This window comes from Scyliorhinus torazame, chromosome 22 (assembly GCF_047496885.1).
Source record: "Scyliorhinus torazame isolate Kashiwa2021f chromosome 22, sScyTor2.1, whole genome shotgun sequence".
Taxonomy (NCBI): domain Eukaryota; kingdom Metazoa; phylum Chordata; class Chondrichthyes; order Carcharhiniformes; family Scyliorhinidae; genus Scyliorhinus; species Scyliorhinus torazame.
In genome coordinates this window covers 13,877,993-13,901,446 of record NC_092728.1, presented here as the reverse complement: position 1 = coordinate 13,901,446, position 23,454 = coordinate 13,877,993, and the positions used below count along the sequence as shown (strand labels likewise).

The window sequence follows — 23,454 nt, the reverse complement described above, 5'->3', positions numbered from 1 at the left end:
CCAGAGACCCAGAGAGAAACAGTGACCCAGAGAGATCCAGAGAGACACAGAGACACAGAGAGATCCAGAGAGACACAGAGAAACACAGAGACCCAGAGAGACACAGTGACCCAGAGAGACCCAGAGACCCAGAGAGACCCAGAGAGACACAGTGACCCAGAGAGATCCAGAGAGACACAGAGAGACACAGAGAGAGAAGTGGAGAGGTTAAGGGAGGGAATTCCAGAGCTGAGGTCCGCCATTGGTGGGCGATGGGGATCGGAGGATGATCAAGAGGCCGGATTGGAGGAGCGCAGAGATCTCAGAGGACTGTCGGAGTATCGAGAGATACGGAGTGTTGTAGGGGCTGGAGGAGGTTACAGAGATAGGTAGGGTTGTAGGGGCTGGAGGAGGTTACAGAGATAGAGAGGGTTGTAGGGGCTGGAGGAGGTTACAGAGATAGGGAGGGTTGTAGGGGCTGGAGGAGGTTACAGAGATAGGGAGGGTGTAGGGACTGGGGGAGGTTACAGAGATAGGGAGGGTTGTAGGGGCTGGAGGAGGTTACAGAGATAGGGAGGGTTGTAGGGGATGGAGGAGGTTACAGAGATAGGGAGGGTGTAGGGACTGGGGGAGGTTACAGAGATAGGGAGGGTTGTAGGGGCTGGAGGAGGTTACAGAGATAGGGAGGGTTGTAGAGGCTGGAGAAGGTTACAGAGATAGGGAGGGTGTAGGGACTGGGGGAGGTTACAGAGATAGGGAGGGTTGTAGGGGCTGGAGGAGGTTACAGAGATAGGGAGGGTTGTAGTGGATGGAGGAGGTTACAGAGATAGGGAGGGTTGTAGGGGCAGGAGGACGTTACAGAGATAGGGAGCGTTGTAGGGGCTGGAGGAGATTACAGAGATAGGGAGGGTTGTAGGGGCTGGAGGAGGTTACAGAGATAGGGAGGGTTGTAGAGGCTGGAGAAGGTTACAGAGATAGGGAGGTTTGTAGGGACTGGAGGAGGTTACAGAGATTTGGAGGTTTGTAGGGTTGTAGGGGCTGGAGGAGGTTACAGAGTTAGGGAGGGTTGTAGGAACTAGAGGAGATTACAGAGATAGTGAGGGTTGTAGAGGCTGGAGGAGGTTACAGAGATAGGGAGGGGTGTAGGGTCTGGAGGGGATTACAGAGATTTGGAGGTTTGTAGGGGCTGGAGGAGGTTAAAGAGATAGGGAGGGTTGTAGGGGCTGGAGGAGATTACAGAGATAGGGAGGGTTGTAGGGGCTGGAGGAGGTTAAAGAGATAGGGAGGGTTGTAGAGGCTGGAGGAGGTTACAGAGATAGGGAGGGTGGTAGGGGCTGGAGGAGGTCACAAAGATAGGGAGGATTGTAGGGTTGGAGGAGGTTACAGAAATAGGGAGGGTTGTAGGGGCTGGAGGAGGTTACAGAGATAGGGAGGGTTGGAGGGGCTGGAGGAGGTTACAGAGATATGGAGGGTTGTAGGGGCTGGAGGTGGTCACAAAGATAGGGAGGATTGTAGGGTTGGAGGAGGTTACAGAAATAGGGAGGGTTGTAGGGGCTGGAGGAGGTTACAGAGATAGGGAGGGTTGGAGGGGCTGGAGGAGGTTACAGAGATATGGAGGGTTGTAGGGGCTGGAGGTGGTTACAGAGATAGGGAGGGTTGTAGGGGCTGGGGGTGGTTACAGAGATTTGGAGGGTTGTAGTGGCTGGAGGAGGTTACAGAAATAGGGAGGGTTGTAGGGGCTGGAGGAGGTTAAAGAGATAGGGAGGGTTGTAGAGGCTGGAGGAGGTTACAGAGCTAGGGAGGGTTGTAGGGTCTGGAGGAGATTACAGAGATTTGGAGGGTTGTAGGGGCTGGAGGAGGTTACAGAGATAAGGAGGGTTGTAGGGACTGGAGGAGGTTACAGAGCTAGGGAGGGTTGTAGGGACTGGAGGCGATTACAGAGATTTGGAGGGTTGTAGGGGCTGGAGGAGGTCACAGAGATAAGGAGGGTTGTAGGGACTGGAGGAGGTTACAGAGATAAGGAGGGTTGTAGGGACTGGAGGAGGTTACAGATCTAGGGAGGGTTGTAGGGACTGGAGGAGATTACAGAGATTTGGAGGGTTGTAGGGGCTGGAGGAGGTTACAGAGATAAGGAGGGTTGTAGTGACTGGAGGAGGTTACAGAGCTAGGGAGGGTTGTAGGGACTGGAGGAGAATACAGAGATAGGGAGGGTTGTAGAGGCTGGAGGAGGTTACAGAGATTTGGAGGGTTGTAGTGGCTGGAGGAGGTTACAGAAATAGGGAGGGTTGTAGGGGCTGGAGGAGGTTAAAGAGATAGGGAGGGTTGTAGAGGCTGGAGGAGGTTACAGAGCTAGGGAGGGTTGTAGGGTCTGGAGGAGATTACAGAGACTTGGAGGGTTGTAGGGGCTGGAGGAGGTTATAGAGATAAGGAGGGTTGTAGGGACTGGAGGAGGTTACAGAGCTAGGGAGGGTTGTAGGGACTGGAGGCAATTACAGAGATTTGGAGGGTTGTAGGGGCTGGAGGAGGTCACAGAGATAAGGAGGGTTGTAGGGACTGGAGGAGGTTACAGAGCTAGGGAGGGTTGTAGGGACTGGAGGAGATTACAGAGATTTGGAGGGTTGTAGGGGCTGGAGGAGGTTACAGAGATAAGGAGGGTTGTAGTGACTGGAGGAGGTTACAGAGCTAGGGAGGGTTGTAGGGACTGGAGGAGAATACAGAGATAGGGAGGGTTGTAGGGGCTGGAGGAGGTTACAGAGATAGGGAGGGTTGTAGGGGCTGGAGGAGGTTACAGAGATAGGGAGGGTTGTAGGGGATGGAGGAGGTTAGAGAGATAGGGAGGGTTGTCGGGGCTGGAGGAGGTTACAGAGATTTGGAGGGTTGTAGGGGCTGGAGGAGGTTACAGAGATAGGGAGGGTTGTCGGGGCTGGAGGTGGTTACAGAGATAGGGAGGGTTGTAGGAGGTTACAGAGATAAGGAGGAGTGTAGGGTTGGAGGAGGTTACAGAAATAGGGAGGGTTGTAGGGACTGGAGGGAGTGGGTTACAGAGATAGGGAGGGTTGTGGGGTTGGAGGAGGTTACAGAGATAGGGAGGGTGTCGCGGCTGGAGGAGGTTACAGAGATAGGGAGGGTTGTAGGGGCTGGAGGAAGTTACAGAGATAGGGAGGGGTGTAGGGTTGGAGGAGGTTACAGAGATAGGGAGGGGTGTAAGGTTGGAGGAGGTTACAGAGATAGGAAGGGTGGTAAGGGTTGTGAAGGTTACAGAGATAAGGAGGATTGTAGGGTTGGAGGAGGTTACAGAAATAGGGAGGGTTGTAGGGGCTGGAGGGAGTGGGTTACAGAGATAGGGAGGGTTGTAGGGGCTGGAGAGAGTGGGTTACAGAGATAGGGAGGGTTGTAGGGGCTGGAGGAGGTTACAGGGATAGGGAGGGTTGTAGGGACTGGAGGAGGTTACAGAGATAGGGAGGGTTGTAGGGGCTGGAGGGAGTGGGTTACAGAGATAGGGAGGGTTGTAGGGGCTGGAGGAGGTTACAGAGATAGGAAGGGTGGTAGGGTTGGAGGAGGTTACAGAGATAGGGAGGGTTGTAGGGGCTGGAGGAGGTTACAGAGATAGGGAGGGTTGTAGGGGCTGGAGGAGGTTACAGAGAGGGAGTGTTGTAGGGGCTGGAGGGAGTGGGTTAAAGAGATAGGGAGGGTTGTAGGGGCTGGAGGAGGTTGCAGAGATACGGAGGGTTGTAGGGGCTGGAGGAGGTTACAGAAATAGGGAGGGTTGTAGGGGCTGGAGGAAGTTACAGAGATAGGGATGGTGGTAGGATTGGAGGAGGTTACAGAGATAGGGAGGGGTGTAAGGTTGGAGGAGGTTACAGAGATAGGAAGGGTGGTAAGGGTTGTGAAGGTTACAGAGATAAGGAGGATTGTAGGGTTGGAGGAGGTTACAGAAATAGGGAGGGTTGTAGGGGCTGGAGGGAGTGGGTTACAGAGATAGGGAGGGTTGTAGGGGCTGGAGAGAGTGGGTTACAGAGATAGGGAGGGTTGTAGGGGCTGGAGGAGGTTACAGGGATAGGGAGGGTTGTAGGGACTGGAGGAGGTTACAGAGATAGGGAGGGTTGTAGGGGCTGGAGGGAGTGGGTTACAGAGATAGGGAGGGTTGTAGGGGCTGGAGGAGGTTACAGAGATAGGAAGGGTGGTAGGGTTGGAGGAGGTTACAGAGATAGGGAGGGTTGTAGGGGCTGGAGGAGGTTACAGAGATAGGGAGGGTTGTTGGGGCTGGAGGAGGTTACAGAGAGGGAGTGTTGTAGGGGCTGGAGGGAGTGGGTTAAAGAGATAGGGAGGGTTGTAGGGGCTGGAGGAGGTTGCAGAGATACGGAGGGTTGTAGGGGCTGGAGGAGGTTACAGAAATAGGGAGGGTTGTAGGGGCTGGAGGAGGTTACAGAGATAGGGAGGGTTGGAGGGGCTGGAGGAGGTTACAGAGATATGGAGGGTTGTAGGGGCTGGAGGTGGTTACAGAGATAGGGAGGGTTGTAGGGGCTGGGGGTGGTTACAGAGATTTGGAGGGTTGTAGTGGCTGGAGGAGGTTACAGAAATAGGGAGGGTTGTAGGGGCTGGAGGAGGTTAAAGAGATAGGGAGGGTTGTAGAGGCTGGAGGAGGTTACAGAGCTAGGGAGGGTTGTAGGGTCTGGAGGAGATTACAGAGATTTGGAGGGTTGTAGGGGCTGGAGGAGGTTACAGAGATAAGGAGGGTTGTAGGGACTGGAGGAGGTTACAGAGCTAGGGAGGGTTGTAGGGACTGGAGGCGATTACAGAGATTTGGAGGGTTGTAGGGGCTGGAGGAGGTCACAGAGATAAGGAGGGTTGTAGGGACTGGAGGAGGTTACAGAGATAAGGAGGGTTGTAGGGACTGGAGGAGGTTACAGAGCTAGGGAGGGTTGTAGGGACTGGAGGAGATTACAGAGATTTGGAGGGTTGTAGGGGCTGGAGGAGTTTACAGAGATAAGGAGGGTTGTAGTGACTGGAGGAGGTTACAGAGCTAGGGAGGGTTGTAGGGACTGGAGGAGAATACAGAGATAGGGAGGGTTGTAGAGGCTGGAGGAGGTTACAGAGATTTGGAGGGTTGTAGTGGCTGGAGGAGGTTACAGAAATAGGGAGGGTTGTAGGGGCTGGAGGAGGTTAAAGAGATAGGGAGGGTTGTAGAGGCTGGAGGAGGTTACAGAGCTAGGGAGGGTTGTAGGGTCTGGAGGAGATTACAGAGATTTGGAGGGTTGTAGGGGCTGGAGGAGGTTATAGAGATAAGGAGGGTTGTAGGGACTGGAGGAGGTTACAGAGCTAGGGAGGGTTGTAGGGACTGGAGGCAATTACAGAGATTTGGAGGGTTGTAGGGGCTGGAGGAGGTCACAGAGATAAGGAGGGTTGTAGGGACTGGAGGAGGTTACAGAGCTAGGGAGGGTTGTAGGGACTGGAGGAGATTACAGAGATTTGGAGGGTTGTAGGGGCTGGAGGAGGTTACAGAGATAAGGAGGGTTGTAGTGACTGGAGGAGGTTACAGAGCTAGGGAGGGTTGTAGGGACTGGAGGAGAATACAGAGATAGGGAGGGTTGTAGGGGCTGGAGGAGGTTACAGAGATAGGGAGGGTTGTAGGGGCTGGAGGAGGTTACAGAGATAGGGAGGGTTGTAGGGGATGGAGGAGGTTAGAGAGATAGGGAGGGTTGTCGGGGCTGGAGGAGGTTACAGAGATTTGGAGGGTTGTAGGGGCTGGAGGAGGTTACAGAGATAGGGAGGGTTGTCGGGGCTGGAGGTGGTTACAGAGATAGGGAGGGTTGTAGGAGGTTACAGAGATAAGGAGGAGTGTAGGGTTGGAGGAGGTTACAGAAATAGGGAGGGTTGTAGGGACTGGAGGGAGTGGGTTACAGAGATAGGGAGGGTTGTGGGGTTGGAGGAGGTTACAGAGATAGGGAGGGTGTTGCGGCTGGAGGAGGTTACAGAGATAGGGAGGGTTGTAGGGGCTGGAGGAAGTTACAGAGATAGGGAGGGGTGTAGGGTTGGAGGAGGTTACAGAGATAGGGAGGGGTGTAGGGACAGGAGGAGGTTACAGAGATAGGGATGGTGGTAGGATTGGAGGAGGTTACAGAGATAGGGAGGGGTGTAAGGTTGGAGGAGGTTTCAGAGATAGGAAGGGTGGTAGGGTTGTAGGAGGTTACAGAGATAAGGAGGATTGTAGGGTTGGAGGAGGTTACAGAAATAGGGAGGGTTGTAGGGGCTGGAGGGAGTGGGTTACAGAGATAGGGAGGGTTGTAGGGGCTGGAGAGAGTGGGTTACAGAGATAGGGAGGGTTGTAGGGGCTGGAGGAGGTTACAGGGATAGGGAGGGTTGTAGGGACTGGAGGAGGTTACAGAGATAGGGAGGGTTGTAGGGGCTGGAGGGAGTGGGTTACAGAGATAGGGAGGGTTGTAGGGGCTGGAGGAGGTTACAGAGATAGGGAGGGATGTAGGGGCTGGAGGAAGTTACAGAGATAGGGAGGGTTTTAGGGTTGGAGGAGGTTACAGAGATACAGAGGTTGGTAGGGTTGGAGGAGGTTACAGAGATAGGGAGGTTGGTAGGGGCTGGAGGAGGTTACAGAGATAGGGAGGTTGGTAGGGGCTGGAGGAGGTTGCAGAGATAGGGAGGGTTGTAGGGGATGAAGGAGGTTACAGAGATAGGGAGGGTTGTGGGGGCTGGAGGAGGTTACAGAGATAGGGAGGGTTGTAGGGGCTGGAGGAGGTTACAGAGATAGGGAGGGTGTAGGGGCTGGAGGAAGTTACAGACATAGGGAGGGTTTTAGGGTTGGAGGAGGTTACAGAGATACAGAGGCTGGTAGGGTTGGAGGAGGTTACAGAGATAGGGAGGGTGTAGGGGCTGGAGGAGGTTACAGAGATAGGGAGGGTTGTAGGGGCTGGAGGAGGTTGCAGAGATACGGAGGGTTGTAGGGGCTGGAGGAGGTTACAGAGATAGGGAGGGTTGTAGAGGCTGGAGGAGGTTACAGAGATAGGGAGGGTTTTAGAGTTGGAGGAGGTTACAGAGATACAGAGGTTGGTAGGGTTGGAGGAGGTTACAGAGATAGGGAGGGGTGTAGGGGCTGGAGGGGGTTACAGAGATAGGGAGGGTTGTAGAGGCTGGAGGAGGTTACAGAGATAGGGAGGGTGTAGGGGCTGGAGGAAGTTACTGAGATAGGGAGGGTTTTAGGGTTGGACGAGGTTACAGAGATAGGGAGGTTGGAGGAGGAGACAGTGTGCTCCAGCGGATGTGAGGACTGGAGTCCCGTTGGAGACGGAGGGAGATGGGGTTTGGTTTGAGAGTGTTTCAGCTGACAGCCTTACCTTCATATGGTTGGAATCTTTACCCAGCTCGCTACTGCTAATGTCCGCACTGCCAAGGGGAGAGAGAGAGAGAGGAAAATGTCAGACTCTGGAACATTCCGGCCAGGCCCAGTCAGCTTGTTTCTTGTGGACAATCCGTGGCCTTGAACCTCGGAAAGGCCGTGACATCTCTCGACCTCGCCGTGGCCTCTGACCCCAGGAAGCCCGGTCTCCATCCTCCCCAGGCTCCTGTGTCGGGGAGCAAATTCTGGGCAGGAGAGGGGTGCCGATGGGGTGGGCGAGGGGTGTGTTGCCACATGTGTCACAGTGGGTCAGGGTATTGATAGATGACGACAACCACGCTCATCACAGCCCCTGCTCCGCGAGAGGGAGCACTGCCCATCGCTGTTTGACTGGGGGTGGCTTCGCGCAGATACTTTCCCCGAACGACGGGCGCCGTTCCGGCAGCACGCGGTTCCACCTTCACCCTCTCCATGTGGCGCTACGCGATAACTCCCTCCCTGCCGCTGTCTCACCAGTCAGGATCCTGCCTTGCTCAGGGAACGCACAGTGTGGTGTATTACCTCCCCATTCCCTTCCTCTTGCCCTTCTTTTTCCCACCCCCTCCGTCAGCGTCTGCCAGGTTGTCCACGGCAATCGCCAAGAATACGTTCAGTAGAATGTCTGCATCACAAAGAGTTAGGAACAATAATCCCAGCCCAGGGTTAGATACAGAGTAAAGCTCCCTCTACACTGTCCCCATCAAACACACCCAGGACAGGTACAGCACGGGGTGAGATACAGAGTAAAGCTCCGTCTACACTGTCCCCATCAAACACTCCCAGGACAGGTACAGCACGGGGTTAGATACAGAGTAAAGCTCCCTCTACACTGTCCCCATCAAACACTCCCAGGACAGGTACAGCACGGGGTTAGATACAGAGTAAAGCTCCCTCTACACTGTCCCCATCAAACACTCCCAGGACAGGTACAGCACGGGGTTAGATACAGAGTAAAGCTCCCTCTACACTGTCCCCATCAAACACTCCCAGGACAGGTACAGCACGGGGTTAGATACAGAGTAAAGCTTCCCCTACACTGTCCCCATCAAACACTCCCAGGACAGGTACAGCACAGGGTTAGATACAGAGTAAAGCTCCCTCGACACTGTCCCCATCAAACACTCCCAGGACAGGTACAGCACGGGGTTAGATACAGAGTAAAGCTCCGTCTACACTGTCCCCATCAAACACTCCCAGGACAGGTACAGCACGGGGTTAGATACAGAGTAAAGCTCCCTCTACAGTGTCCCCATCAAACACTCCCAGGACAGGTACAGCACGGGGTTAGATACAGAGTAAAGCTCCCTCTACACTGTCCCCATCAAACACTCCCAGGACAGGTACAGCACGGGGTTAGATACAGAGTAAAGCTCCCTCTACACTGTCCCCATCAAACACTCCCAGGACAGGTACAGCACGGGGTTAGATACAGAGTAAAGCTCCCTCTACACTGTCCCCATCAAACACTCCCAGGACAGGTACAGCACGGGGTTAGATACAGAGTAAAGCTCCCTCTACACTGTCCCCATCAAACACTCCCAGGACAGGTACAGCACGGGGTTAGATACAGAGTAAAGCTCCCTCTACACTGTCCCCATCAAACACTCCCAGGACAGGGACAGCACGGGGTTAGATACAGAGTAAAGCTCCCTCTACACTGTCCCCATCAAACACTCCCAGGACAGGTACAGCACGGGGTTAGATACAGAGTAAAGCTCCCTCTACACTGTCCCCATCAAACACTCCCAGGACAGGGACAGCACGGGGTTAGATACAGAGTAAAGCTCCCTCTGCACTGTCCCCATCAAACACTCCCAGGACAGGTACAGCACGGTGTTAGATACAGAGTAAAGCTCCCTCTACACTGTCCCCATCAAACACTCCCAGGACAGGGACAGCACGGGGTTAGATACAGAGTAAAGCTCCCTCTACACTGGTCCGTTTACGCTGAAAACCGCTCCATGCAGGAGCAATGCCACGGCAGGTCAGTTAAGGATACAATTCCCGCAGATGAAGAGGATGATGAAATAAATCGAGACGAGCATTCCCGGAAAGTAGGGTCCTCCAAAAGCCATAATGCCGTCGTACATCACCACATTCCAATCTTCCCCAGTCAGGATCTATCGAACAGAGGGATAGATGCATTGACCAGTAATAATAATCTTTATTGTCACAAGTAGGCTTACATTCACACTGCAATGAAGTTACTGTGAAAATCCCCTCGTCGCCACATTCCGGCGCCTGTTCGGGTCACAGAGGGGGAATTCAGAATGTCCAATTCACCTAACAGCACGTCTTTCGGGACTTGTGGGAGGAAACCGGAGCACCCGGAGGAAACCCACGCAGACACGGGGAGAACGTGCAGATTCCACACCGACAAAGATCCAAGCCGGGAATCGAACCTGTAAAGCAGCAGTGCTAACCCCTGGGTTTGGAGCGAAATGAAATGAATGATCGAATGATAGGACTGTGTGGCCACTTTTGGAAGAGGGACTCGCCCAGTACCCATATCGTTCCCCAATGACCCTGCAGGAGTAACTCAGGCCAGGCAACCCCCCCTCTCCCCCCACCATCCCCCAGTGACCCCGCTGGAGTAACTCAGCCCAGCCCCCCCCACCATCCCCCAGTGACCCTGCGGGAGTAACTCAGCCCAGTCCCCCTCCCTCCCCCCACTGACCCTGCAGGTGTAACGCAGCCCAGTCTCCCCGCCCCCCAGTGACCCAGCAGGAGTAACTCAGCCCAGTCCCCCCCCGAGTGACCCTGCGGGAGTAACTCAGCCCAGCCCCCCCCCCAGTGACCCTGCAGGAGTAACTCAGCCCAGTCCCCTCCCCTCCCCTCCCCCCGTGACCCTGCAGGAGTAACTCAGCCCAGTCCCCCCACCCCCCCCCCAGTGACCCTGCAGGAGTAACTCAGCCCAGCCCCCCCCCCCCTCCCCCCAGTGACCCTGCGGGAGTAACTCAGCCCAGTCCCCCCCTCCCCCCCCAGTGACCCTGCAGGAGTAACTCAGCCCAGCCCCGCCCCCCCTCCCCCCAGTGACCCTGCAGGAGTAACTCAGCCCAGTCCCCCACCCTCCCCCCAGTGACCCTGCAGGAGTAACTCAGCCCAGTCCCCCACCCTCCCCCCAGTGACCCTGCAGGAGTAACTCAGCCCAGTCCCCCACACTTTGCCCCCCCCCCCCCATACCCTGGTGCAGTGGTGGTGGGCATGGGGGGGGGGGCGGTGAGAGGGACTGCGAGTGAAGAACTCGCCCTTCCCCAGCTCCCTTACACCACCTCAGGACGGTCACGGCCAATGAAGGGGTTGTGATGTCGGAAACGCAGACCCGTGCATTGCAGGGACCCACAACAGCCAACGTGATCGATGCTCCAGGGTTACCTTAGCTGAGGAATAACTGACAACCCCAGGTCACTGGGGAGATCAGACTGTGCCCCCACCTCACCACTCCCCTCGCCACCCAAACCCGCCCCCTTCACCCAATACTCACCAGGGGATCTTTTATCGTCACAACACTGGCTGGAGGGAGGGAACGCTGCATTCATTTATCATCCTGGTCAAACCAGCATCTCCGACAGTGAGGCGCTCCCTCAGCACTGACCCTCCGACAGTGCGGCGCTCCCTCAGTACTGACCCTCCGACAGTGTGGCGCTCCCCCAGCACTGACCCTCCGACAGTGCGGCTCTCCCTCAGCACTGACCCTCCAAAAGTGCGGCGCTCCCTTAGCACTGACCCTCCGACAGTGCGGCGTTCCCTCAGCACTGACCCTCCGACAGTGCGGCGCTCCCTTAGCACTGACCCTCCGACAGTGCGGCGCTCCCTCAGCACTGACCCTCTGACAGTGCGGCGCTCCCTCAGCACTGACCCTCCGAAAGTGCGGCGCTCCCTTACCACTGACCCTCTGACAGTGCGGCGCTCCCTCAGCACTGACCCTCCGACAATGCGGCGTTCCCTCAGCACCGACCCTCCGACAGTGCGGCGCTCCCTCAGCACTGACCCTCTGACAGTGCGGCGCTCCCTCAGCACTGACCCTCCGACAGTGCGGCGCTCCCTCAGCACTGACACTCCGACAGTGCGGCACTCCCTCAGCACTGACCCTCCGACAGTGCGGCGCTCGCTCAGCACTGACCCTCCGACAGTGCAGCGCTCCCTCAGCACTGACACTCCGACAGTGCAGCGCTCCCTTTGCACTGACCCTCTGACAGTGCGGCGCTCCCTCAGCACTGACCCTCCAAAAGTGCGGCGCTCCCTTAGCACTGACCCTCCGACAGTGCGGCGCTCCCTCAGCACTGACCCTCCGACAGTGCGGCGCTCCCTTAGCACTGACCCTCCGACAGTGCGGCGCTCCCTCAGCACTGAACCACCGACAGTGCGGCGCTGCCTCAGCACTGACCCTCTGACGGTGCGGCGCTCCCTCAGCACTGACCCTCCGACAGTGCGACACTCCCTCAGCACTGACCCTCCGACAGTGCGGCGGTCCATCAGCACTGACCCTCCGACAGTGCGGCGCTCCCTCAGCATGACCCTCCGACAGTGCGGAGCTCCCTTAGCCCTGACCCTCCGACAGTGCGGCGCTTCTTCAGCACTGACCCTCCGACAGTGCGGCGCTCCCTCAGCACTGATCCTCCGACAGTGCGGCGCTCCCTCAGCACTGACCCTCCAACAGTGCGGCGCTCCCTCAGCACTGACCCTCCGACAGTGCGGCGCTCCCTCAGCACTGACCCTCCGACAATGCGGCGCTCCCTCAGCACTGACCCTCCGACAGTGCGGCGCTCCCTCAGCACTGACCCTCCGACAGTGCGGCGCTCCCTCAGCACTTACCCTCCGACAGTGCGGCGCTCCCTCAGCACTGACCCTCCGACAGTGCGGCGCTCCCTCAGCACTGACCCTCCGACAGTGCGGCGCTCCCTCAGCACTGACCCTCCGACAATGCGGCGCTCCCTCAGCACTGACCCTCCGACAGTGCGGCGCTCCCTCAGCACTGACCCTCCGACAATGCGGCGCTCCCTCAGTACTGACCCTCCGACCGTGCGGCGCTCCTTCAGCACTGACCCTCCGACAGTGCGGCGCTCCCTCAGCACTGACCCTCCGACAATGCGTCGCTCCCTCAGTACTGACCCTCCGACCGTGCGGCGCTCCCTCAGCACTGACCCTCTGACAGTGCAGCGCCCCCTTAGCACTGACCCTCTGACAGTGCGGCGCTCCATAAGCACTGACCCTCCGAAAGTGCGGCGCTCCCTTAGCACTGACCCTCTGACAGTGCGGCGCTCCCTCAGCACTGACCCTCCGACAGTGCGGCCCTCCCTCAGCACTGACCCTCCGACAGTGTGGCGCTCCCTCAACAGTGACCCTCCGACAGTGCGGCACTCGCTCAGCACTGACCCTCCGACAGTGCGGCGCTCCCTCAGCACTGACCCTCCGACAGTGCAGCGCTCCCTCAGCACTGACCCTCCGACAGTGCAGCGCTCCTTCAGCACTGACCCCCTGACAGTGCGGCGCTCCCTCAGCACTGACCCTCCGACAGTGCAGCGCTCCCTTAGCACTGACCCTCTGACAGTGCGGCGCTCCCTCAGCACTGACCCTCCAAAAGTGCGGCGCACCCTTAGCACTGACCCTCTGACAGTGCGGGGCTCCCTCAGCACTGACCCTCCAACAATGCGGCGCTCCCTCAGCACCGACCCTCCGACAGTGCGGCGCTCCCTTAGCACTGACCCTCTGACAGTGCGGCGCTCCCTCAGCACTGACCCTCCGACAGTACGGCGCTCCCTCAGCACTGACCCTCCGACAGTGCGGCGCTCCCTCAGCACTGACCCTCCGACAGTGCGGCGCTCCCTCAGCACTGACCCTCCGACAGTGCGGCACTCCCTCAGCACTGACCCTCCGACAGTGCGGCGCTCCCTCAGCACTGACACTCCGACAGTGCTGCGCTTCCTCAGCACTGACCCTCCGACAGTGCAGCGTTCCCTTAGCACTGACCCTCTGACAGTGCGGCGCTCCCTCAGCACTGACCCTCCAAAAGAGCGGCGCTCCCTTAGCACTGACCCTCTGTCAGTGCGGCGCTCCCTCAGCACTGACCCTCCGACAGTGCGGCGCTCCCTCAGCACTGACCCTCCGACAGTGCAGCGCTCCCTTAGCACTGACCCTCTGACAGTGCGGCGCTCCCTCAGCACTGACCCTCCAAAGGTGCGGCGCTCCCTTAGCACTGACCCTCTGACAGTGCGGCGCTCCCTCAGCACTGACCCTCCGACAGTGCGGCACTCCCTCAGCACTGACCCTCCGACAGTGCGGCGCTCCCTTAGCACTGACCCTCCGAAAGTGCAGCGCTCCCTCAGCACTGACCCTCTGAAAGTGCGGCGCTCCCTCAGCACTGACCCTCCGAAAGTGCGGCGCTCCCTTAGCACTGACCCTCTGACAGTGCGGCGCTCCCTCAGCACTGACCCTCCGACAGTGCGGCGCTCCCTTAGCACTGACCCTCTGACAGTGCGGCGCTCCCTCAGCACTGACCCTCCGACAGTGCGGCGCTCCCTCAGCACTGACCCTCCGACAGTGCGGCGCTCCCTCAGCACTGACACTCCGACAGTGCGGCGCTCCCTCAGCACTGACCCTCCCACAGTGCGGCGCTCCCTCAGCACTGACCCTCCAACAGTGCGGCGCTCCCTCAGCACTGACCCTCCGACAGTGCGGCGCTCCCTCAGCACTGACCCTCCGACAATGCGGCGCTCCCTCAGCACTGACCCTCCGACAGTGCGGCGCTCCCTCAGCACTGACCCTCCGACAGTGCAGCGCTCCCTCAGCACTGACTCTCTATAAGTGCGGCGCTCACTCAGCACTGACCCTCCGAAAGTGCGGCGCTCCCTTAGCACTGACCCTCCAACAATGCGGTGCTCCCTCAGCACTGACCCTCCGACAGTGCGGCGCTCCCTTAGCACTGACCCTCTGACAGTGCGGCGCTCCCTCAGCACTGACCGTCCGACAGTGCGGCGCTCCCTCAGCACTGACCCTCCGACAGTGCGGCGCTCCCTCAGCACTGACCCTCCGACAGTGCGGCGCTCCCTCAGCACTGACCCTCCCACAGTGCGGCGCTCCCTCAGCACTGACCCACCGACAGTGCGGCGCTCCCTCAGCACTGACCCTCCGACAGTGCGGCGCTCCCTCAGCACTGACCCTCCGACAATGCGGCGCTCCCTCAGCACTGACCCTCCGACAGTGCGGCGCTCCCTCAGCACTGACCCTCCGACAGTGCGGCGCACCCTCAGCACTGACCCTCCGACAGTGCGGCGCTCCCTCAGCACTGACCCTCCGACAGTGCGGCGCTCCCTCAGCACTGACCCTCCGACAGTGCGGCGCTCCCTCAGCACTGACGCTCCGACAGTGCAGCGCTCCCTCAGCACTGACCCTCCGACAGTGCGGCGGTCCCTCAGCACTGACCCTCCGACAATGCGGCACTCCCTCAGCACTGACATTCTGACAGAGCGGCGCTCCCTCAGCACTGACCCTCCGACAATGCGGCGCTCCCTCAGCACTGACCCTCCGACAGTGCAGCGCTCCCTTAGCACTGACCCTCTGACAGTGTGGCGCTCCCTCAGCACTGACCCTCCGAAAGTGCGGCGCTCCCTTAGCACTGACCCTCTGACAGTGCGGTGCTCCCTCAGCACTGACCCTCCGACAGTGCGGCGCTCCCTCAGCACTGACCCTCCGACAGTGCGGCGCTCCCTTAGCACTGACCCTCTGACAGTGCGGCGCTCCCTCAGCACTGACCCTCCGACAGTGCGGCGCTCCCTCAGCACTGACCCTCCGACAGTGCGGCGCTCCCTCAGCACTGACCCTCCGACAATGCGGCGCTCCCTCAGCACTGACCCTCCGACAGTGCGGCGCTCCCTCAGCACTGACCCTCCGACAATGCGGCGCTCCCTCAGTACTGACCCTCCGACAGTGCGGCGCTCCCTCAGCACTGACCCTCCGACAGTGCGGCGCTCCCTCAGCACTGACCCTCCGACAATGCGGCGCTCCCTCAGTACTGACCCACCGACCGTGCGGCGCTCCCTCAGCACTGACCCTCCGACAGTGCAGCGCTCTCTTAGCACTGACCCTCTGACAGTGCGGCGCTCCCTCAGCACTGACCCTCCGAAAGTGCGGCGCTCCCTTAGCACTGACCCTCTGACAGTGCGGTGCTCCCTCAGCACTGACCCTCCGACAGTGCGGCCCTCCCTCAGCACTGACCCTCCGACAGTGCGGCGCTCCTTCAGCACTGACCCTCCGACAGTGCGGCACTCCCTCAGCACTGACCCTCCGACAGTGCGGCGCTCCCTCAGCACTGACCCTCCGACAGTGCGGCACTCCCTCAGCACTGACCCTCCGACAGTGCGGCGCTCCCTCAGCACAGACCCTCCGACAGTGCAGCGCTCCCTCAGCACTGACCCTCTGACAGTGCAGCGCTCCTTCAGCACTGACCCTCTGACAGTGCGGCGCTCCCTCAGCACTGACCCTCCGACAGTGCAGCGCTCCCTTAGCACTGACCCTCTGACAGTGCGGCGCTCCCTCAGCACTGACCCTCTGACAGTGCGGCACTCCCTTAGCACTGACCCTCTGACAGTGCGGCGCTCCCTCAGCACTGACCCTCCGACAGTGCGGCGCTCCCTCAGCACTGACCCTCCGACAGTGCGGCGCTCCCTTAGCACTGACCCTCCGACAGTGCGGCGCTCCCTCAGCACTGACCCTCTGACAGTGCGGCGCTCCCTCAGCACTGACCCTCCGAAAGTGCGGCGCTCCCTTAGCACTGACCCTCTGACAGTGCGGCGCTCCCTCAGCACTGACCCTCCAACAATGCGGCGTTCCCTCAGCACCGACCCTCCGACAGTGCGGCGCTCCCTTAGCACTGACCCTCCGACAGTGCGGCACTCCGTCAGCACTGACCCTCCGACAGTGCGGCGCTCCCTCAGCACTGACCCTCCGACAGTGCGGCACTCGCTCAGCACTGACCCTCCGACAGTGCGGCGCTCCCTCAGCACTGACCCTCCGACAGTGCGGCGCTCCCTCAGCACTGACCCTCCGACAGTGCGGCGGTCCCTCAGCACTGACCCTCCGACAATGCGGCACTCCCTCAGCACTGACACTCTGACAGAGCGGCGCTCCCTCAGCACTGACCCTCCGACAATGCGGCGCTCCCTCAGCACTGACCCTCCGACAGTGCAGCGCTCCCTTAGCACTGACCCTCTGACAGTGCGGCGCTCCCTCAGCACTGACCCTCCGAAAGTGCGGCGCTCCCTGAGCACTGACCCTCTGACAGTGCGGCGCTCCCTCAGCACTGACCCTCCGACAGTGCGGCCCTCCCTCAGCACTGACCCTCCGACAGTGCGGCGCTCCCTCAGCACTGACCCTCCGACAGTGCGGCGCTCCCTCAGCACTGACCCTCCGACAGTGCGGCGCTCCCTCAGCACTGACCCTCCGACAGTGCGGCCCTCCCTCAGCACTGACCCTCCGACAGTGCGGCGCTCCCTCAGCACTGACCCTCCGACAGTGCGGCGCTCCCTCAGCACTGACCCTCCGACAGTGCGGCGCTCCCTCAGCACTGACCCTCCGACAATGCGGCGCTCCCTCAGCACTGACCCTCCGACAGTGCAGTCCTCCCTCAGTACTGACCCTCCGACAGTGCGGTGCTCCCTCAGTACTGACCCTCCGACAGTGCGGCGCTCGCTCGGCACTGACCCTCCGACAGTGCGGCGCTCCCTCAGCACTGACCCTCCGACAATGCGGCGCTCCCTCAGCACTGACCCTCCGACAGTGCGGCGCTCCCTCAGCACTGACCCTCCGACAATGCGGCGCTCCCTCAGTACTGACCCTCCGACCGTGCGGCGCTCCCTCAGCACTGACCCTCCGACAGTGCGGCGCTCCCTCAGCACTGACCCTCCGACAATGCGGCGCTCCCTCAGTACTGACCCTCCGACCGTGCGGCGCTCCCTCAGCACTGACCCTCCGACAGTGCAGCGCTCCCTTAGCACTGACCCTCTGACAGTGCGGCGCTCCCTCAGCACTGACCCTCCGAAAGTGCGGCGCTCCCTTAGCACTGACCCTCTGACAGTGCGGTGCTCCCTCAGCACTGACCCTCCGACAGTGCGGCCCTCCCTCAGCACTGACCCTCCGACAGTGCGGCGCTCCCTCAGCACTGACCCTCCGACAGTGCGGCACTCCCTCAGCACTGACCCTCCGACAGTGCGGCGCTCCCTCAGCACAGACCCTCCGACAGTGCAGCGCTCCCTCAGCACTGACCCTCTGACAGTGCAGCGCTCCTTCAGCACTGACCCTCTGACAGTGCGGCGCTCCCTCAGCACTGACCCTCCGACAGTGCAGCGCTCCCTTAGCACTGACCCTCTGACAGTGCGGCGCTCCCTCAGCACTGACCCTCCAAAAGTGCGGCACTCCCTTAGCACTGACCCTCTGACAGTGCGGCGCTCCCTCAGCACTGACCCTCCGACAGTGCGGCGCTCCCTCAGCACTGACCCTCCGACAGTGCGGCGCTCCCTTAGCACTGACCCTCCGACAGTGCGGCGCTCCCTCAGCACTGACCCTCTGACAGTGCGGCGCTCCCTCAGCACTGACCCTCCGAAAGTGCGGCGCTCCCTTAGCACTGACCCTCTGACAGTGCGGCGCTCCCTCAGCACTGACCCTCCAACAATGCGGCGTTCCCTCAGCACCGACCCTCCGACAGTGCGGCGCTCCCTTAGCACTGACCCTCTGACAGTGCAGCGCTCCCTCAGCACTGACCCTCCGACAGCGCGGCGCTCCCTCAGCACTGATCCTCCGACAGAGCGGCGCTCCCTCAGCACTGACCCTCCGACAGTGCAGTCCTCCCTCAGTACTGACCCTCCGACAGTGCGGTGCTCCCTCAGTACTGACCCTCCGACAGTGCGGCGCTCGCTCAGCACTGACCCTCCGACAGTGCGGCGCTCCCTCAGCACTGACCCTCCGACAGTGCGGCACTCCCTCAGCACTGACCCACTGACACTGCGGCGCTCCCTCAGCACTGACCCTCTGACACTGCGGCGCTCCCTCAGCACTGACCCTCCGACAGTGCGACGCTCCCTCAGCACTGACCCTCCGACAGTGCGACGCTCCCTCAGCACTGACCCTCCGACAGTGCGGCGCTCCCTCAGCACTGAAGTCAGAGGAATGCCTGTTCTGGCTTTTAGGATTATTTCATCGCCGCACAATGTCACAAGTGTCCGAATTCGAGGCCGAAATAAGGGACTGACTGTGCCTCGGCCAAAAAGATCGATGCATTTGGTGAGGCCGCACTTACTCAGACGGATTGGCGCGTCATCTCCCTCCCTGCCATCTTCCCACCCCCTCCCTCCCTCCCTCCCACTCCCTCCCACCCCCTCCCATCCAATGGGCGGCAGTGGGGCCTACCTGGAAGACAGTCAGCAGAGCCTGAGGGAAGGTGTCGAAGGTGCTCCTCTTGGTCTGGGTGTCGTCGAAGTTAAATTTTCCGCCGAAGACTTGCATCCCCAGCAGAGAGAAGATGATGATGAAGAGGAATAAGAGGAGGAGCAGCGAGGCGATGGACTTCATGGAGTTGAGCAGTGAGGCGACCAGGTTGCTGAGCGCCGACCAGTGCCTGCGGGGGGGCGGGGGGGGAAAGGACGGACCCGGGGGGTGAGGCAACAACTCAAATTCAACGGAATGAACACAGAGGGAGGGGTTTCGGAGGAGCTTGAATCAGAGGCAGGCCGTAAGAGCGAAGATTCCCAACTGCCCGGAGCCCTCTGCTCACAGGGATGGTGGAAGGAGAGACGATGAACGACTTTCAAAGGAGTTTGGCCGGGCAGGACGACGGGGAGCGAGAGAGGGGCGGAATGGAAGTGAGTGGATCGCTCCAGCGGAGAACCAGCTCGAGGGGCCGTAAGACCACACTCCGTGGTGTAATGGCTGCCTGACGCTATTTGGGGAAGACACTTGCTGCGGGATCCGCCGCCCCGACGCCAGGGTGTTTCCCGACGGCGTGCAGGTGGCCACCATGGGAACGGAGGAACGGGCGCTCCGCACCTGGATACGGGGAAGGCGGAGATTCCCGCTGCCGGAGAGGACGCTCCGCACGGGGAAACGGGGAAGGCGGGACGGAGAATCCCGCTCCCGGAGAGGACGCTCCGCACCGGGAAACGGGGAAGGCGGGACGGAGAACCCCGCTGCCGGAGAGGACGCTCCGCACGGGGAAACGGGGAATGCGGGACGGAGAATCCCGCTGCCGGAGAGGACGCTCCGCACCGGGAAACGGGGAAGGCGGGACGGAGAATCCCGCTGCCGGAGAGGACGCTCCGCACGGGGAAACGGGAAATGCGGGACGGAGAATCCCGCTGCCGGAGAGGACGCTCCGCACCGGGAAACGGGGAAGGCGGGACGGAGAATCCCGCTGCCGGAGAGGACGCTCCGCACCGGGAAACGGGGAAGGCGGAGAATCCCGCTGCCGGAGAGGTCGCTCCGCACCGGGAAACGGGGAAGGCGGGACGGAGAATCCCGCTGCCGGAGAGGACGCTCCGCACCGGGAAACGGGGCAGGCGGAGAATCCCGCTGCCGGAGAGGACGCTCCGCACCGGGAAACGGGGAAGGCGGAGAATCCCGCTGCCGTAGAGGTCGCTCCGCACCGGGAAACTGGGAAGGCGGAGAATCCCGCTGCCGGAGAGGACTCCGCACCGGGAAACGGGGAAGGCGGGACGGAGAATCCCGCTGCCGGGAGGACTCCGCACCGGGAAACTGGGAAGGCGGGACGGAGAATCCCGCCGCCGGAGAGGACGCTCCGCACCGGGAAACGGGGAAGGCGGAGAATCCCGCTGCCGGGAGGACTCCGCACCGGGAAATGGGGAATGCGGGACGGAGAATCCCGCTGACGGAGAGGGCGCTCCGCACCGGGAAACGGGTAAGGCGGAGAATCCCGCTGCCGGAGAGGTCGCTCCGCACCGGGAAACGGGGAAGGCGGGACGGAGAATCCCGCTCCCGGAGAGGACGCTCCGCACCGGGAAACGGGGAAGGCGGAGAATCCCGCTGCCGGAGAGGACGCTCCGCACCGGGAAACGGGGAAGGCGGAGAATCCCGCTGCCGGAGAGGGCGCTCCGCACCGGGAAACTGGGAAGGCGGAGAATCCCGCTGCCGGAGAGGGCGCTCCGCACCGGGAAACGGGGAAGGCGGGACGGAGAATCCCGCTGCCGGAGAGGACGCTCCGCACCGGGAAACGGGGAAGGCGGGATGGAGAATCCCGCTCCCGGAGAGGGCGCTCCGCACCGGGAAACTGGGAAGGCGGATAATCCCGCTGCCGGAGAGGGCGCTCCGCACCGGGAAACGGGGAAGGCGGGACGGAGAATCCCGCTGCCGGGAGGACTCCGCACCGGGAAACGGGGAAGGCGGGACGGAGAATCCCGCTGCCGGAGAGGACGCTCCGCACCGGGAAACGGGGAAGGCGGGATGGAGAATCCCGCTCCCGGAGAGGACGCTCCGCACCGGGAAACGGGGAAGGCGGAGAATCCCGCTGCCGGAGAGGGCGCTCCGCACCGGGAAACTGGGAAGGCGGGACGGAGAATCCCGCCGCCGGAGAGGACGCTCCACACCGGGAAACGTGGAAGGCGGAGAATCCCGCTGCCGGATAGGACGCTCCGCACCGGGAAACGGGGAAGGCGGGACGGAGAATCCCGCTGCCGGAGAGGACTCCGCACCGGGAAACGGGGAAGGCGGGACGGAGAATCCCGCCGCCGGAGAGGACGCTCCGCACCGGGAAACGGGGACGGCGGAGAATCCCGCTGCCGGAGAGGACGCTCCGCACCGGGAAACGGGGCAGGCGGAGAATCCCGCTGCCGGAGAGGGCGCACCGCACCGGGAAACTGGGAAGGCGGGACGGAGAATCCCGCTGCCGGGAGGACTACGCACCGGGAAATGGGGAAGGCGGGACGGAGAATCCCGCTGACGGAGAGGGCGCTCCGCACCGGGAAACGGGGAAGGCGGAGAATCCCGCTGCCGGAGAGGTCGCTCCGCACCGGGAAACGGGGAAGGCGGGACGGAGAATCCCGCTGCCGGAGAGGCGCTCCGCACCGGGAAACGGGGAAGGCGGAGAATACCGCTGCCGGAGAGGCGCTCCGCACCGGGAAACGGGGAAGGCGGAGAATCCCGCTGCCGGAGAGGACGCTCCGCACCGGGAAACGGGGAATGCGGGACGGAGAATCCCGCTGCCGGAAAGGGTGCTCCGCACCGGGAAACGGGGAAGGCGGAGAATCCCGCTGCCGGAGAGGACGCTCCGCACCGGGAAACGGGGAAGGCGGAGAATCCCGCTGCCGGAGAGGACGCTCCGCACCGGGAAACTGGGAAGGCGGGACGGAGAATCCCGCTGCCGGAGAGGGCGCTCCGCACGGGGAAACGGGGAATGCGGGACGGAGAATCCCGCTGCCGGAGAGGACGCTCCGCACCGGGAAACGGGGAAGGCGGGACGGAGAATCCCGCTGCCGGAGAGGGCGCTCCGCACCGGGAAACGGGGAATGCGGGACGGAGAATCCCGCTGCCGGAGAGGGCGCTCCGCACGGGGAAACGGGGAATGCAGGACGGAGAATCCCGCTGCCGGAGAGGACGCTCCGCACCGGGAAACGGGGAAGGCGGGACGGAGAATCCCGCTGCCGGAGAGGGCGCTCCGCACCGGGAAACGGGGAAGGCGGGACGGAGAATCCCGCTGCCGGAGAGGTCGCTCCGCACCGGGAAACGGGGAAGGCAGGACGGAGAATCCCGCTGCCCGAGAGGGCGCTCCGCACCAGGAAACGGGGAAGGCGGAGAATCCCGCTGCCGGAGAGGGCGCTCCGCACCGGGAAACTGGGAAGGCGGAGAATCCCGCTGCCGGAGAGGGCGCTCCGCACCGGGAAACGGGGAAGGCGGGACGGAGAATCCCGCTGCCGGAGAGGGCGCTCCGCACCGGGAAACGGGGAAGGCGGGACGGAGAATCCCGCTGCCGGAGAGGGCGCTCCGCACCGGGAAACGGGGAAGGCGGGACGGAGAATCCCGCTGCCGGAGAGGGCGCTCCGCACCGGGAAACGGGGAAGGCAGGACGGAGAATCCCGCTGCCGGAGAGGGCGCTCCGCATGGGGAAACGGGGCAGACGGAGAATCCCGCTGCCGGAGAGGACGCTCCGCACCGGGAAACGGGGCAGGCGGAGAATCCCGCTGCCGGAGAGGGCGCTCCGCACCGGGAAACGGGGAAGGCGGGACGGAGAATCCCGCTGCCGGAGAGGACGCTCCACACCGGGAAACGGGGAAGGCGGAGAATCCCGCTGCCGGAGAGGACGCTCCGCACCGGGAAACGGGGAAGGCGGGACGGAGAATCCCGCTGCCGGAGAGGACTCCGCACCGGGAAACGGGAAAGGCGGGACGGAGAATCCCGCCGCCGGAGAGGACGCTACGCACCGGGAAACGGGGACGGCGGAGAATCCCGCTGCCGGAGAGGACGCTCCGCACCGGGAAACGGGGCAGGCTGAGAATCCCGCTGCCGGAGAGGGCGCACCGCACCGTGAAACTGGGAAGGCCGGACGGAGACTCCCGCTGCCGGGAGGACTCCGCACCGGGAAATGGGGAAGGCGGGACGGAGAATCCCGCTGACGGAGAGGGCGCTCCGCACCGGGAAACGGGGAAGGCGGAGAATCCCGCTGCCGGAGAGGTCGCTCCGCACCGGGAAACGGGGAAGGCGGGACGGAGAATCCCGCTGCCGGAGAGGGCGCTCCGCACCGGGAAACGGGGAAGGCGTAGAATCCCGCTGCCGGAAAGGCGCTCCGCACCGGGAAACGGGGAAGGCGGAGAATCCCGCTGCCGGAGAGGACGCTCCGCACCGGGAAACGGGGAATGCGGGACGGAGAATCCCGCTGCCGGAGAGGGTGCTCCGCACCGGGAAACGGGGAAGGCGGAGAATCCCGCTGCCGGAGAGGACGCTCCGCACCGGGAAACTGGGAAGGCGGGACGGAGAATCCCGCTGCCGGAGAGGGCGCTCCGCACGGGGAAACGGGGAATGCGGGACGGAGAATCCCGCTGCCGGAGAGGACGCTCCGCACCGGGAAACGGGGAAGGCGGGACGGAGAATCC

The 23,454-nt window shown here is 61.8% G+C and overlaps 1 protein-coding gene across 1 annotated transcript in view; it reads right to left on the bottom strand.

Moving 5' to 3' along the window:
• cacna1fb (calcium channel, voltage-dependent, L type, alpha 1F subunit) overlaps positions 1–23,454 on the bottom strand; it is a 224,520-nt gene that overhangs the window by 133,076 nt on the left and 67,990 nt on the right. Inside the window, exons 14-17 of the mRNA XM_072489013.1 lie at positions 18,767–18,974; positions 9,366–9,486; positions 7,889–7,988; positions 7,326–7,374 (exon numbers count right to left, since the gene is read on the bottom strand). Of these exons, the coding sequence (XP_072345114.1) occupies positions 7,326–7,374; positions 7,889–7,988; positions 9,366–9,486; positions 18,767–18,974 (478 nt within the window). The remainder of the gene's footprint in view (positions 1–7,325; positions 7,375–7,888; positions 7,989–9,365; positions 9,487–18,766; positions 18,975–23,454) is intronic.